Source organism: Muntiacus reevesi, chromosome X (genome assembly GCF_963930625.1).
Source record: "Muntiacus reevesi chromosome X, mMunRee1.1, whole genome shotgun sequence".
NCBI lineage: Eukaryota > Metazoa > Chordata > Mammalia > Artiodactyla > Cervidae > Muntiacus > Muntiacus reevesi.
Window position 1 is genome coordinate 140,633,018 of NC_089271.1, and position 15,265 is coordinate 140,648,282.

The 15,265-nt window shown below is 49.2% G+C and overlaps 1 protein-coding gene across 10 annotated transcripts in view; it reads right to left on the bottom strand.

Moving 5' to 3' along the window:
- Window positions 1–14,396, bottom strand: part of TMEM164 (transmembrane protein 164) — a 173,176-nt gene extending 158,780 nt beyond the window's left edge. For 3 of the 10 annotated variants that reach the window (XM_065915524.1, XM_065915527.1, XM_065915535.1), the window contains exons 1-2: window positions 13,896–13,958; window positions 12,901–13,570 (exon numbers count right to left, since the gene is read on the bottom strand). In XM_065915524.1, the coding sequence (XP_065771596.1) occupies window positions 12,901–13,290 (390 nt within the window). In that variant the 5' untranslated portion in view covers window positions 13,291–13,570; window positions 13,896–13,958. Of the gene's footprint in view, window positions 1–12,900; window positions 13,571–13,873; window positions 13,959–14,260 lie in introns of those variants that run through there. The other 7 variants (XM_065915536.1, XM_065915525.1, XM_065915526.1 and 4 more) reach the window with 7 other exon arrangements.
- Between the last annotated feature and the right edge of the window lie 869 nt (window positions 14,397–15,265).

The following is a 15,265-nucleotide window of genomic DNA, read 5'->3' on the forward strand; positions in this document are numbered from 1 at the left end:
GTACAGTCTCCCTTAATTTCTCAGGGTTGTCCTTAGTTTTACGAATGCCCTCCAAGCCAGTTCCTCCCAGGGAACCAGGATTATTACAGAAAACCTGACCCCACCCCAAGGAACTGCCTGTTTACTCACAACGTTTGCAAATAAGCCTGAAGGCCTATCAATGGCCTTGCTGGGGTGGGGCATCCCAACCCCAAGGTTGTGAAACCACAAGACCCAGGTCTTGGCCCCAGAGAGTTGCACAATTAAAGGGTACTTCTCTTTAGGGAGGGACTGGCTGCTGAGGTTCTAGTTCTGAGAGTAGCTAGTCTTAAAAATGAGAGGGCTTCCATACCTGGGAGATACTCAAAGAATTGTCTTGTTCGTTTGTTTAGTTTTTCACCCATTTGCTGACATGTCCGGCAAGGCACTGGTCTATGTATAACCTGCCTTTCTCCTCTGATAACTTCTTAACTCTGGGAACAGGCAGCAATTGAGAGAACTGCACTATCCTCAGTCAAAAGAAATTAATGAAAAAGTAAAAACTCAATCCATGCACCTGTTTCTGCCCATCCCCAAACCAATCCTTTCCTGCTTCTGTCATGTTCTTGTTGGTTTCCTAGGCTACCGATCTCAAGACAGTTGGCACCAGAGAGCCAGTCCATTGATGAAGAGCAGCAATAATTAAGCCCAGAGGTCCCTGGACAGCCAAGCATCCCACCAATGACAGCCATCCTCCAAATGCTTCAGAAAACACTGGGTGATTTACAGTAACTTCTAAATTTCCCACAAAGCTATCCTTAGGCCTTGAACAATCAAGCAACCCCGCCCTGCAGAGATTATGTGGGTGCCAACTTCATGGAATCAGTATTTTTGCCTACCACATGAAATGAAGATGCCAGCGAAGTTTCTCTTGGGTGAGATTCTTAGAGCTGCCTTCCTGTATCTAATTTCTGTCATCTTATCCCAGCATCAGGCATCCAAGCTCATAGCAGCAGGCAGAAGGATAACGAAGCTCATTATCATCATCACACATCACATCACATCACAACAAAAAAAAGTATTGACTGTTTACTATCTTAAGTGTTTTATTACTTTTGTCTCATTGTTTCCCATTACTGTCTTACAACAGCCCTGCAGGGTAGGTTTAATTATTCCAATTTACAAATGTGGTCACTAGGGGGTCAAAGAGGTTACACAACTTTGCCCAGGGCTACACAGCTAGTGGTAGGATCTGAACCCAGGCTTTTACCAACCTAGAGTTAGCTTTTGTGTGTGTGTGAGCACGTGCACTCCACTGTGTCCAATTCTTTGTGACTGTAAGCTGCCAGTCCCCTCTGTCCATGGGATTTTCCCTGGCAAGAATACTGGAGTGAATTGACATTTCCTCCCCACCTGGAAGCTTCCCAGCTGACACTAAAGAATGCTTCTGCCAATGCAGGTGATACAAGAGACATGGGTTCCATCCCTGGGTCAGGAAGATCCCCGGGGGTAGAAAATGGCAACCCACTGCAGTATTTCTGCCTGGGAAATCCCACTGGCGGGTTACAGTCCATAGGATCGCAAAGAGTCAGACATGACTGACTGTGCGCACGTGCACACAGTCAGCTTTTACCCAGTATGACTTGAACCACTATATAGTAATTCTAAATACTACTGTGTGTGCTAAGTCGCTTCAGGCTTAGTCACCAGGCTCCTCTGTCCATAGGATTCTCCAGGCAAGCATACTGGAGTGGGCTGCCATGCCCTCCTCCTCCAGGGGATCTTCCTGACCCAGGGATCAAACCTGCATTTCTTATGTCTCCTGCATTGGCAGACGGGTTCTTTACCACTAGCACCACCTGGGAAGCCCCCTATTACCACTATAGTACTATACAGTACTATCACTACTACAGATGTCCCTTGCTATCCATGGGGATTGGTTCCAGGACACCCCAGGGATACCAAAGTCTGCAGATGCTCAAGTCCCTTATATAAAATGGTGTTGTACTTGCATGTAACCTTGCACATACTCCCATATATTTCAAATAGTCTCTAGATTATGTACAACACTTAACACAATATAACCAGTTTCCAGTGCGCAATAAATTCAAGTTTTGTGTTTTCAAACTTTCTGAAAATTTTTTCCCTAATATTTTCAATCCGTAGTTGGTTAAATCTGCAAACTGGAACACACATTTATGGAGGGCTGACTGTACTATGAAAAGCTGCTAACATTTATTGAGTGCTGACAATGAACCAGAATTTCTGCCAAATGCTTGATTTAAGTTATTCCATTTAAATCTCACAATAGCCCTATTAGGTAGGTACTGTGATTATCTCCATTTTACAGATAAGTGAAGTTGATAGCAGTTAAGTAACATGCCTAAGGTCACACACGATTCATTGTTGTTTGGATGCTCAGTCATGCCCAACTCGTTTGCTTCCCCATGGACTATAGCCTACCAGGGTCCTCTGTCCATGGAATTCTCCAGGCAAGAATACTGGAGTGGGTTGCCATTTCCTTCTCCAGGGGATCTTCCCAACAACCCAGGGATTGAACACATGTCTCCTGCATTGGCAGGCAAATTCTTTACCACTACCCACCCAAGGTCACATGATGATGGAGCTCAAATACAAACCCAGGAAATATGGTCCAAAAGCTCAGTCCATTCAGCTGAACCTGCATTAGGAAAAGGAGGCATTTCTAATGCCCAGCTTAACTTAGCCAGGTTCATTGCTGTGTCCCAGTCCAAACCTACTGAGTGCCAGTGAGAATTTCCCAAGTAAATGCCAAGGAGGAAACCCGTCTAGCCCTTCTGTGTACATGCCAGTAGCTCAGATCTGATGCATCTAGGAAAAGACCAAAGCCCATTCTAGAAGTCTCTCCTAGCCAGTTTCCCTCATGTCCAGCAGCCTCCCTGAATACTCTACCCAGAACATCTAATAAGTGTTTACCCAGGGCTCCCAGAGCCGTAGTTAAGGGCCTTGATGTGCAATCTGGCTCTGCGCCTTATTTAATCAGCACCTGAATGAAATGACTCTTTGCTAGCAACAGCCTGAGCACAAAGTCTTTCTGCAAACACTGCTGGTCGACTGGCAAAGGTGATTCAATTCACAGGCAAAATACACCCTGAGTTTATACCACCACTGAGGTGTGTTGGAGACAGGGAGACTGGAGGAACTGAGATGGAATTAGAATGGGCTCATGTTTCCTTCGGGCTTCCCAGGTGGTGCAGTAGTAAAGAACCTGCCTGCCGATGCAGGAGATGCAAGAGACATGGGTTCAATCCCCAGGTCAGGAAGACCCTCTGGAGGAGGAAATGGCAAACCATTCCAGCATTACTGCCTAGGAGAATCCCAAGGACAGAGGAGCTTAGCAGGCTACAGTCCATGGGGTCACAAGGCGTGGGACAGGACTGAGCAACTGTCATGCACGTTTCCTTTCTCCTCAAATAATCTCGCCTCTCACTCTCCTACCAACCTAAACACCTGCCCACAGGACATGGCTTGAACTGGGTCTGCCCAACAGTCCAATCCTCTTCCTAGAGAAGACAGTCTCCTGCCATCTATTTCGTTTCCTCAGAGCCACCAGGCCCACGACCAGACTCATCCTACCCTGCCTGCCTCTCTCTGACATTTGCTCCAGCAGCTACTGTTAAGGGCACGCAGACAACAGAAAGATCCCCCCAAACCTCTCTTTCAGGATCTCAGGCTCACAACAGGTCAGTGTCCCTTGACACACCACACACTGACAGACGTGCAAGCCATGCCCTGTTTAGGTGGCAGCTCTTTCTCTGGGGAAGGGCTGAATAAACAGAGGACCGTGCCCAGAAAAGGAGGAGCCCTCCCCAGGCCTTCAGATTTAATTGCTGTATTCAAGAGCACCTTGGAGGGAGACTTACCCTGGGCGTTTAGCAAGTAGGATAGCAAGACACTGATAACCCCAGTTCTCAGGGTGGGGGAGGATGGGAGGTGTGGAGCAGGAGGGAGGCCAACAACTGAGCAAGGAGCATGGGAAAGGCCACCTGCTCAAATACTGAGACACACCCCACCAATTAAAGATCAAGTAAGGCTAACAAGGCCCTTTTAAAAAGTCCTGCCCTCCCCCACCCCAGTTGCATCTGAGCCATTCACACTGCAGTATGAACCTCCTACATGGAACTGATTTCTTCCTGATTTCCTTGGAGATAGAACCTCCTCCAGGGAAACAGGCGTTTAGATGGAGTTGATCTGGAGCTTTGAGTACTCTGGAAAGAGGAAAACTAGGATGGGGTGAGTTGGGGGGTTGCAGGGGGGAAGACTTGGAAGCAGGGGAAAAGAAATAGAAAAGAGAAAGGTAGAAGAAGAGCATCGAAACACTATATAAGTTCCACCTTCCTGGGGGCAGCAGCCATCCCATGAGCCACTAAAAATCATCTGGTGGGGGGTGGAATGCCTGCTACCTCATTTCCTGCATTTAATGTCTGCTCACTCGCCTCTGTGGTTCCCTGTGTTTGTTCTTGACCATGTGGGCCCTCCTTGGGACAGCAGAGAGAACACAATGCTCTATCTCACAAGTCCCCTATCAAGGACTTGTGAGCAACTGCAGTTGTCTTATCAACAGGCCAGAAATGACAGAGCATTCCAAGTTTTATGTGGTTTGCCAAGGGAGAAATACAAAAACAATACCTGCCCCTGATAATAACATGCAAATGACTCCAGGTAAGAGTTGTAAAGCTTTCCTGTGAAAGAGGAAGCAACTCTGGGCCTTTACATGTATCATTTCCTATGCCAAGAAAACCCTTTCCTTCTGAAATACCTAGCCACCTCCTAGTCATTCATTCACACGTTTATTGAGCACCTACTATGAGGTGGGTCCTATGAGAGGCGCTATGATAGAAAATAAGACAAACAAGGGCACCTGCTCTCAAAGAGCTAACATGTCTCCTTAGTGAGTCAAATGTCACCTCCTCCGGTATGCTTTCCTTAATTGCATCAGGAAAAAATAAAAGACCCTCTGGTCCTCTATGCTTTGTTCAAACCTGTTGCCATACACGTTACGTTGTAATTTAGCTGATCTTTTTTTCTTGCCTGAATCATCTCAACTGTGGGCAACATGAAGGCAAAGAATGTTTCCTATTTACCTTTGAATCTCCAGTGCCTGGCACAATGACACACAACAGGCACTGGACGAATGTCTGCTGAATGAATGCAAGAACGAATGCATACCTATGAGCAGTGAAAACGAAAGTCCTGCAAATAGAGAACCAGCATGCAATAATTCTGTGTCAGTATTTCATCTTGTTAGTTCCCAAAGATCTCCAACACTGCAAGAATGGCAAAGGAGTGTAGGAGGACTGGAAGGTGATTAAAAAGAGCTTTGGCTGAAATCCTCCACTGATAAAAGGCACAGGCACCCAACAAGCCACTGGAATGCCAAAGTTACCTTAAAATCCACCTCACAATAACTCAGGGTCTTTAACCTCTAATTTCAACCACCTTATTTAACACCCACATAAATACCGAGGTACTACTAGAAGACCAAATGCCCACCCACAGGCCACCAGAATCACACCAGTCAGGAAGAGCATCTGAAGCAACATCCCACCTCATACTTTGCTGCCACTAAGTCGCTTCAGTCGTGTCGGACTCCGTGCGACCCCACAGACAGCAGCCCACCAGGCTCCACCGTCCCTGGGATTCTCCAGGCAAGAACACTGGAATGGGTTGCCATTTCCTTCTCCAATGCATGAAAGTGAAAAGTGAAAGTGAAGTCACTCAGTCGTGTCCGACTCTTCGCAACCCCATGGACTGTAGCCCACCAGGCTCCTGCATCCATGGGATTTCCCAGGCAAGAGTACTGGAGTAGGGTGCCATTGCCTTCTCTGACCTCATACTTTAGTCACTAGATAATGTCTCTCAATGTGGGATCCAATGCTCACCGGCATCAGAATCACTGAGGAGCTTGTAATAAATGCAGGTTCCCATCCTCACACTATAGGACCTAGACTGACTTAGACTCTGAGTGGAGATCCAGGCATCTGCATGAGAACAAGGTTCCAAGGGAATCTTTCACAAAGAAAATTTGAAAAGCACTGCACTCCACTTCAGGTCCACTCAGTTACTGGCAGAAGATGCTCTCAATTTAACAAAAGATATGAAAGATCATGGATGTGTTAGTGAACTCAGTGGGGGGTGGGGAGTCCTTTCATGATGTATGTGTAATAAAATCATGTTGTGCACTTTAAATATCTTACAATTTTCTTTGTCAATTATACCTCACTAAGCTGAACACAAACAAAGTTAACAAAAAAAAATATATGAAGGACCAGAAGTTGAGAAATCTGGCTCTTCTTGCGGAGGATATTTCAATGAAGCATGATGACAGTGAACAACCTATTGAAAAATATAAAAGGGGAGAGATAGAAAGTGAGTTACCAGCTTAATAACAGTTTTTTAAAAGTCTGATATTAAAGGAGGAAAAGAAGAAAGTAGACATTTCCAGATGTCAAACTAAAGGATTTAAGACCAAGATCCAACAGTGCAATTTCCTCATTGCAATAAAAGTGAGCAGAAACTTGGGGCAGAGAATGGGCTGCAGTTCCTAATAACCAGCTCTTTGTGATGGAAATTCAACAAAAAGATGTATGAGCTAGAGGTGAAACCACCTCTCTTTCTGACTATTTCAAAAAAACCAGACAGAAGTTTCTCTTAATAGGCACAAGAGCCACAGGAACTGTGCCCATGAGACCTCAAGGGAACACAGACAGAACCACTGGAGGGAAAAAGGAAAAAGTCAGTTCTGTCAGTCAGTCAGCCAGCATTATCAAGGCACACATTAAGCAATTAATGTGCACATACAGTATTGTATTAAGCTCTGCAGGGTGTTACAGAGGGAAAAAAAATACTACTCCTTTCCTTAAAGAAAAGTATACATGCTAATGGTAGAGAATGAACAAACATGTAAAATCAAACAACCCAGTTGAACACTTACCAAACTACCTACTTGCATACAAAGCCATGGGCTTCCCTGGTGGCTCAGATGGTAAAGAATCTGCCTACAATGCAGGAGACCCAGATTCAAACCCTGGGTCAGGAAGATCCCCTGGAGAAGGGAATGGCAACCCACTCCAGTATTCTTGCCTGGAGAATCTCATGGACAAAGGAGCCTGCTGGGCTACAGACCCTGGAGTCACAAAGAGTAGGACATGACTGAGTGACTAACACTTGCAATTTTTTCATGCAAAGGCAAATGTTAAAGAGGCTAACAGTCTGAGGAATATTCAAAGAGTTGGGAAAGGAGGACAAGAGGCATTGGTGGAATGAGTGGAATAACTATGGAGTCAAGGTCAACTGGAAAGTTTCCCAGAGGAGAGTCTTCAGGACCATCTACAGAGGGGAGGAATTCACGACAGATCCCATGAAGATAGTGATGAAGGAGGTACTTCTATGGCAAAGGGACAAAAATCCAGGGGGCCTGTGGATCACCCCGTGAGTAGGAGCCTGCTGCATTCTATTACTTAACAGCAAGCTCCAGGCTGCAATGTATTAACAGGTGCACAATAAGAAAAGGCTGAGAAAGAAATCTTTCCTCTCTGCTGGGTGTGGGCTGGACCTCTGGTCACAGTATCCAGTTTTATAGACTATGTATGAGAAGGGTATGCAGGCACAGGCAAGGATCCAGAGAAAAGCAACAGAACTAATTAGAGGAATGGATTCTAAGAGCTATCAAGAAAGGTGAAAAGAAGTTGAGGTTTGTCAGTTTCTGAGTCATAGGAAAAAAATCTATTGGTCATCTGCCAGCTCTGATCAGCTGTACCTGGCATCTGTTAAGTGACCACAGAGCTATTCAGAGGATTAAAATGCTTTGTTTCCATGTGGCCCATTTCATGAAGAAGATCGAGATAGGAAAAGGCTAAATAACTTGCTCAGGTTCCCTATCAGGCGACAAGCAAAACTGGTAATCATCATTTTAAATCCCAGGGCTGCCTGTGGGTTGTTTAATCCACCAATCCACACCACTTCCCTTATAATGGAAGGGACCCTGCCAAAGACTGTAACAATGAAAGATGGAAAACTTCTCTGCAAATTTCCTTGGGGGAGAATATAAAACAAACTAAAAAGGAATGTCATGCCTCGATGCTGAGGCCCATATAAACATCACCCCCTTGGGTCCCCCTGGACTGATGACACAGGACACAATCCATCTGATAAGCCAGCAGATGGCTGGATCCCTCATTGCACCCATTACCCACCAACATCAATTGCAACCAGGGCAGTTATCAGTGCTCCAGACAACAGATGGGGATGAAGAGGTGTGGTTGGTGTGAAGTCAAGGAGGCAGGGGACAAAAAGGCCTAGTTCTCAAATCTATCAGGTTTTCTCTAAAACAAATCCATCACAGAGCAAATAGAACATACCGATGTACATTCAGTGAGTTCCAAAAGGTGTCACAAAGTAATTAGCCTCCAACTTATAAAAATAATTGGGAAAAAAACCAAACAAAAGCTGTCACAAGAAGCTCAGGGCCATTCTGAATATGTGCCATTATGTGCTTTCAGCAAAGAGTGAAGTAGGAAAATAAACAGTGAGACAAAAGCAGGTTAGCCATATTTAGTGGACATCAGCCTTCTAATATATCGTAAAGACAGAAAAATAAAATAGCAATGCTAACTCTAAAAATAAGGATGGGCTCATTTGGTATTAAAGGATAAAAACCAGAGGCTTGGTGCTCAGGGGTCAATAGCACCAATTATTATTTGGCAAATGTCCAGCTGAGATCTAGAGTGCCTTATACACAGAGACACGGAGGATTAAACGGCATATGCTATGTCTGACTAAGTTCAGGGCCCAATTGGGAGATACTGACATAGACATATACACAACCAACCGGAAGTGGACAATTAGACAAGACATCCAAAATTCGATCTTTGCCTTAAGTTCCTAAGACAGAGACAATCTAACTAGATGCAAAGGATAAAAGGCCATGAGTTTTTACGGACACAATCAGTCAAACTGTCTGGCATTTTAACCCTTCCTCTAAGAAACTGTAGATTTTAGGACTTAAATAGCTATGAGAATCTCTTCCTGCTAAAGCCCCAATTCCCACTGTTGGCAGCTGGGTTCTAAAGCCACCCCTGCCAGTACCTTGCTGGCAGTGTGATTTCCGTTTTGTTTTGTTTTATAAACAGCATAAACAGTCAGTAAATTCATTCCGTGTCACCCATACCTACGAAAATATTATGCACAGGGGACTAGCTAGCCACGCTTGAAGAAATACTTTTTGGTGTAATGGGTAAACACCACTGATATTCAGCAAGGGGTTTAACAACGGTGCGTTAATCCTGGTGCTTGCTGATTCCAAGAACCCTCAAGCATCCCCGGCTTAAGTTAGATGTGAGAAGGTGCTGCTTTAATCCTACAAACCTCTACCAGTCCCAGGTTCCAGGGCCCTTGAGATAACAGACGAGGCCAAAAAGAAACCTGACAGCAGGAATATTATTGAAGAACAGAACTCGGACACAAGAAGTACCCTGCCCTGTGCTTCTAAAGCTGGCGGTCACCCAAAGGCAGCATGGCTATGAGGAGGGTCTGTGTATCAAAGGCCTTGGGAGTAAATATTTTACAGACTGAAAAATGGGAGGTAAGGAGACTAGTCATTCTCCCTCCAGTGCTTCCATTTCCTGGCCGAAAGTAATACTGCCCTTGTTACAAACTTATACTGCCTCTGCAGAACAAGGCCTTCTATAAAGCCATAATTGAGTCATCCTGTTGAGAGACACACCAGAAATGTCTCTGCTAAGCTCCTGCTTTCAATTCAGCTAATGTCTCCCTTTCCTTTTCAGGACCCCTGAACTTCACAGAATTTACTGCCATGATATAGCCTAACTCAGCTAATTCACTTGCCAAAGTATTTCTTTGTGCTCAACACCTCCCCTTTGGAACACACACAGTCACAGGATACATTTTAACATCTCTATGTCCAGGCTCAAACTTATCCAGCATAACCCTAAAGAAGATAGTGTGTGTGAAAGGGTCTTATAAAAGTTAAGGGAATACATGTAAATCCATGGCTGATTCATGTCAATGTATGACAAAAACCACTACAATATTGTAAAGTTATTAGCCTCCAACTAATAAAAATAAATGAAAAAAAATACATAAAAAAAAAAGTTAAGAGCTAGACAGATGTAAAGTATTATTAATACTAACCCCATGGACTGTAGCCCCCCAGGCTCCTCTGTCCATGGGATCCTTCCCACAAGAATACTGGAGTTGGTTGCCATGCCCTCCTCCAAGGGATCTTCTTGACCCAGGAATCAAACGTGTATCTCCTGAATTGCAGGCAGATTCTTTACCGTCTGAGCCACCAGAAAAGCCCAAATACTAACCATACTTACTATCATTAGTCATTACTGTAGCCAAGTTAGAGAACTGTTTCCAACCATCTGTTGTAATATTTCTTTTAAAGATTCACATCAGCTTTTAAAAATTTGTATGTCCCTGCTTCCAATAAGACCATAGGTAAGGTATGGAATGTTGGATTCATCAAAGGCTAAGTCCCCCAGTAGGCCAGAAGTTTCTACTTAAATGACACAAAGCAGTAACTTGGGAGTAAAGGGCAAAGCAGTACAATCCTGCTTGGTCTCAAGGATTCCTCAGCCTGACTGTTCTTTGCCCCCACCACCTAGCTTAAGAGTTTCAGCTAAGCACAGGACAAGAGCAAAAGCACAGTGACAGGAATCAGTCCACAGTTCCCCAAACATCCATCTCTCTGCAGCACTCAGCCCCTGAGGGCCAACATCATCTATATGGATCCCTAAGGGTGGCCTTCTCAAGTTTACTTTACGGGGAAGACAGAGGGAGCGAAAGAGGAGGGTGAGAAGATGAACCATGACCACCTGAAATCAGCGAGGAGACCAAAAGCCATTTCTAGAAGAGCTCTGTGTGGCAGCCCCGGGCACTGCTTATGGAGGAAAGCAGCACAGCACATAGACTGTCAAGACCTAGAAATTCAACTCTGCCTCGTTTTGCAGCCAGCCAAACTGAGAGCCAGGACAAGTACTTTCCCCAAAGTCACACAACTATTAATGCCAGAACGAAGCCTCCAGAGTCTTCTAAAAGCCTCTAAAAACCTTTCCACTGAAAACCATGGTGCTGCCAGGTTTGACGTCATCACTCCAGCAGCAGCCCCAATCGGGCTGAATTTAGTTCTTTGTTGACCTTCTAGATTAGATATGTGGTTGTCACAGGCCTCAAGACCCCTTTGTCGAAGAGGCACCCACTGACCCTCACCACCTGCCATCCAAAAAAAGCACTCCTGTCCCAAGAGCCTCACATAGCAGTGGCTGAGATGCGTTGTTTCCTTTCATTAACAAAAAGCCCATTCATTAAAAAAAAAAAAAAAGAAAGCAGACAGGCTCAAATTTACACAGAAGGTCTAACTGGGGGAGCCCTTGGGTTTCCTGTGAATGGCATCACTTCCCAAGAAGGCCTCTAAAAAAATGCTACCCACTCCAAGCCTACTGGATGCTTAGAGCCATCCCGTCACTAAGAGCTGCTTTATTCCAAATCTGTCTACACCTCCTTACCACATCTGCAAGACTGAAAGGGGTTTCTGGTCATTCACCACAGTTTCCAGATTGGGAAACTGAGGCCAAGAACCTGCCATCCAAGGAGTTCCTACAACACAGAGCTAGCAAGCATCCACAGCATAAGTAGGCAGAACCATGCTGATCAGCATCGGCCTCCCAGAGACTGCTGCTCTGCATTCCACAACCCCAAAGAGGGTGGGTTAGCTTTCCAACCCAGAAAGCTAATTCATCTTTTGGTTGCAAGTGGGCAACCTCCCATCCCCGAGTCCCCTGCCAGGCCTGTGAAACCAGGACAATTATCTCAACCTCCTGCCCCACACAAGGTTGTCACAAGTCTCCTGAGAACAACCTTCTACAAATATAAAAGCAATAAAGATGCTAATGACAGGTTTCACAACCGTCCCTGAATAAAACTCACCAGGTTTTCCACAGCCTGAAATCTAAAAGAGACAGCCCCCCACCCCAGCCCCTCCTCCTCTTCCTACCCTTCCGTGATATTATAGTTTTAGATCATCTCTCTACACAGGCTGAGTACAAAAAGACAGTCTTGCTCTTGGTTGGTCCTCACCCAGATTATTTTTATGTATCTGGCAACTTTCCTTTTCAATCTCATTTGTTTTTCTTAGCACCACTAATGGGAGATAAAGAAATCAGCTCTCTGGGCACTCCTGGACCTCAGGAGAGAGAATGAGAGTGATAAGATGGAGAGGTTTGCAGGAAATAAATATCCTCTCACTACGGACAGAGAAGAGTTCACGAGTCTGCCTAGGGTCTGCTTCAGAGTGCAGTGAGTCGGAGTTTGGTGCTGCTCTGACACCTCAGAACTCAAAAGGCAGACCTCACCCTAAGACCCTAAACTCCCAAAAGAAAGAGTTATTAAGAGAAACCTACAAAAGTATTTCCCCCAAGTATGACAGTAGAGACCGGAACCTTCTGTGACCAGCTCCAGGAAAGAAAGCCACCAGGCCTCTGGGAAATTAACTGTGGCGGAGGGAATGGGCGGGGGGGGGGGGGGGGGGGGGGGGGGTTGGCCCATGGCCCCCCTCTGGTGATCCAGAAAGGGAACCTGGCTGGGGTCAGACTTCCTGCTGGCAAAAGGCCAGGGTAGGCCTGGGAGGGGAGGGGCCGCTAGCCTGAGTGCTAGTCTTTCCCAGGGCTCACCACCACCATAGGGCTGACGCATTGTGCAAAGGTGGAAGGAAGCCAAATCTGAAATCCGCACCCAAACAGCCACTCGGTGGAAAATCATTTTTAAGGGTCCCGCTGCCCGCAGGGGTGAGGTGCTCTACACGGCCAAGTGTCCTCAGCACACAAATGACTCTGCTGACTGAGGCCGCCAGGAAGGGGTGGGGGAAGTCAACAGACTCACATGCATCATGGTGACCAGGTGACAGGGGTTGAGCAGGTAGATGACGGTCTTGGTGGCGAACTTAAAGCCCACCTCCACCCCGAAGGTCAGGCACAAGGCTACTAAGAGCAGATTCTTGCTCAGGCTCTCTTTGCCTTCCTCTGGCCGCTGGGTCACCTGCTCTGGCTGGCAGCCACGGCCACCCCTACCGTCCTCCTTCGTCTGCCTCAGGATGTGCCGCAGGGCCACCAGGATCTCCAACAGGGCCAGGGTCAGGACCACCACACTTTCCAGCAGCCGCTGCTGCCAAGAGAGGAAGGCAGCACAGTCGGGGCCCCCATTGCCCGCAAAGCTGGGGTCCACGCCCCCATAGAGCCAGTCCAGGAGACTTTGGTAGCTATACCGGGACATGATGCAAAGTGGCTCCCCACGACCACCGTGCAGGAAGCGAGAGCGAGATGGAACACAAGCCCCGAGGGTGGCCCGGGTGGTGGGACATATACGGAGGGCACACCCCCGCCCCCGCACCCCCCTCCGGACACCGGGGCAACTAGAGCAGGGGACGGGAAGCTACACGCGAGGCTCGGGGCCAAGTGCTGGCTCTAATTTGTCCCTACGGCTGCCTGGGGAGCCCCCCGCGCTTCTCCAGTGGCCACCAACGAGGCAGGGTGGAAACGAGCCGTTGGCCAATCTAAAAGGAAGGAGAGGAAAAAAAAAAAAAGGTCTCAAAGAGGCAATTGCATCGGGAATTACGAGGCGGGGAGGGGTAACTAGCGAGGGAAGAAAAGGGGAACAGGGGCAGTGGCGAAGCAAGCAGGGTTCGGGGGAAGTCGGAGGCCGGGAGGGTCAGGGCGAGGGTTGAGGGGACGCGGCAGGAGCGAACCGGGGGAGACGGCGAGGGAACACGCGGAGGCCAGGAGGGGAGCTGGCGGGGCCGGGCCGGCGGGGAGGGCGACGGGGCTGGCGGGGACGCCGGACTCCTCGTCTCACGCACTCGCCACAGGGGGATCGCTTACTCCTGCAACCGCGTGGCCGTCTCTGCCCCCAGCGAGCAACTTCGCCGCCGACGGGCCCCTCCGAGCCAATTTAGAGCCTCCCGCCCCCGGGTACACCCCCGAGCCCCCAGCTCCACCCCCCGGCCCCAGACGCCCGCCCTCCGGGCAGCACCTCCCCCAGCCCGCGGCCCGCCCGGGACCTGCCCCCCTCGCGCGGGCAGCGGCGGGAGGAAGCAGGGAGGGAGGGAGGAAAGGCGGGCGGGAGGCCGGGCCAGCCGGGGGCTGGGCTCCGGCCGGCCCCCTCCCTCCGCCCCGGCGCCGCAGCTTCCCGCGCCTCACGCCCGGCCCCAGGGACGGGTCGCCGCGCCCCGCGGGGCTCCACTCACCGGCAGTCGGCCCTCGGCCCCGACTGGGCGCCCGCTCGGCTCCCCGCGCCCCGGCGCTCGGCTCCCCCGGCGGCCGCCACGGCCGCCGCGCACGGCTCCTCCTCCCTGTCTTCCTCCCCCTGTAGCAGCCGCGCTCGCTTCCTCCTTCTCTCCTCCCCCTCGCCGCCGCCTCCCCGCTCCCGCCCGGCTCGGCCCCTCGCCGCCCCCCCACTTCACGCCCTCGGCCACCCCGCCCGGCCGCCTCCCCTCTCCGGCCTCCCCCCCGCCGCCGCTGGCACCCTTCACACCTCCCACTCTCCCTCTCGGCGCCTCGGCCTCCCCCGCCCTCCCCCGGGCTCAATCCCCGCCTCCTTCCCCTCCTCCCCGGCCTGCCTCGCGTTCTGCGCTCGCCCGGCCAGCACGCGTGCACCGCCACCCTTCCGCACCGCCGACTACGGAATTCGCTCCTCCGCGAAGCCATTTGGACCGACTCCGCCTCCTGCGCCCCGGTTCTCCAGGGCGCTTCCTTGGACACCGGGCACCTAGTAGGCGCTTAGCCGGCCCTCGCTGAGTTCTTGGGGGAATGGACGAGCCTGTCTAGTGATAAGCCGCTGGGCTTTGGGAGGTCCGCTGGGTGTGACCTACTCCTCTTCGCCTCTCCTTCAGACCTCCCTGAAATAGCAGACTCGGGCAGGGCCAAGACGGCATCTTCTCCACCTTTGTAGCCACAGCCCTACTCTTCATTTCCGTCCTAGACAAGGCTTCTTTTCCTACTTTGCCCGGCCGTTCCCCCTCCTGCTCTGCTCCGATGTTTCTCCATCTAACCACCGGCCACTCCCTCTCCAGGCTCTCCGTCTCCCCTTTCTCCTGCCACGCCTTCAAGCTCAATCGTACTCTAGCTGGAGGAAAAGATGGAGGAAAAGCAGCTTCCCCAGACCTCTTTCCGTCCTCCCGCCCTGCGACAGAGCAGCTGTTTCCAACCTGCGCTTGGCCGAGAGTCCTGCCACTTAAAGGCCCGCCAGGCTG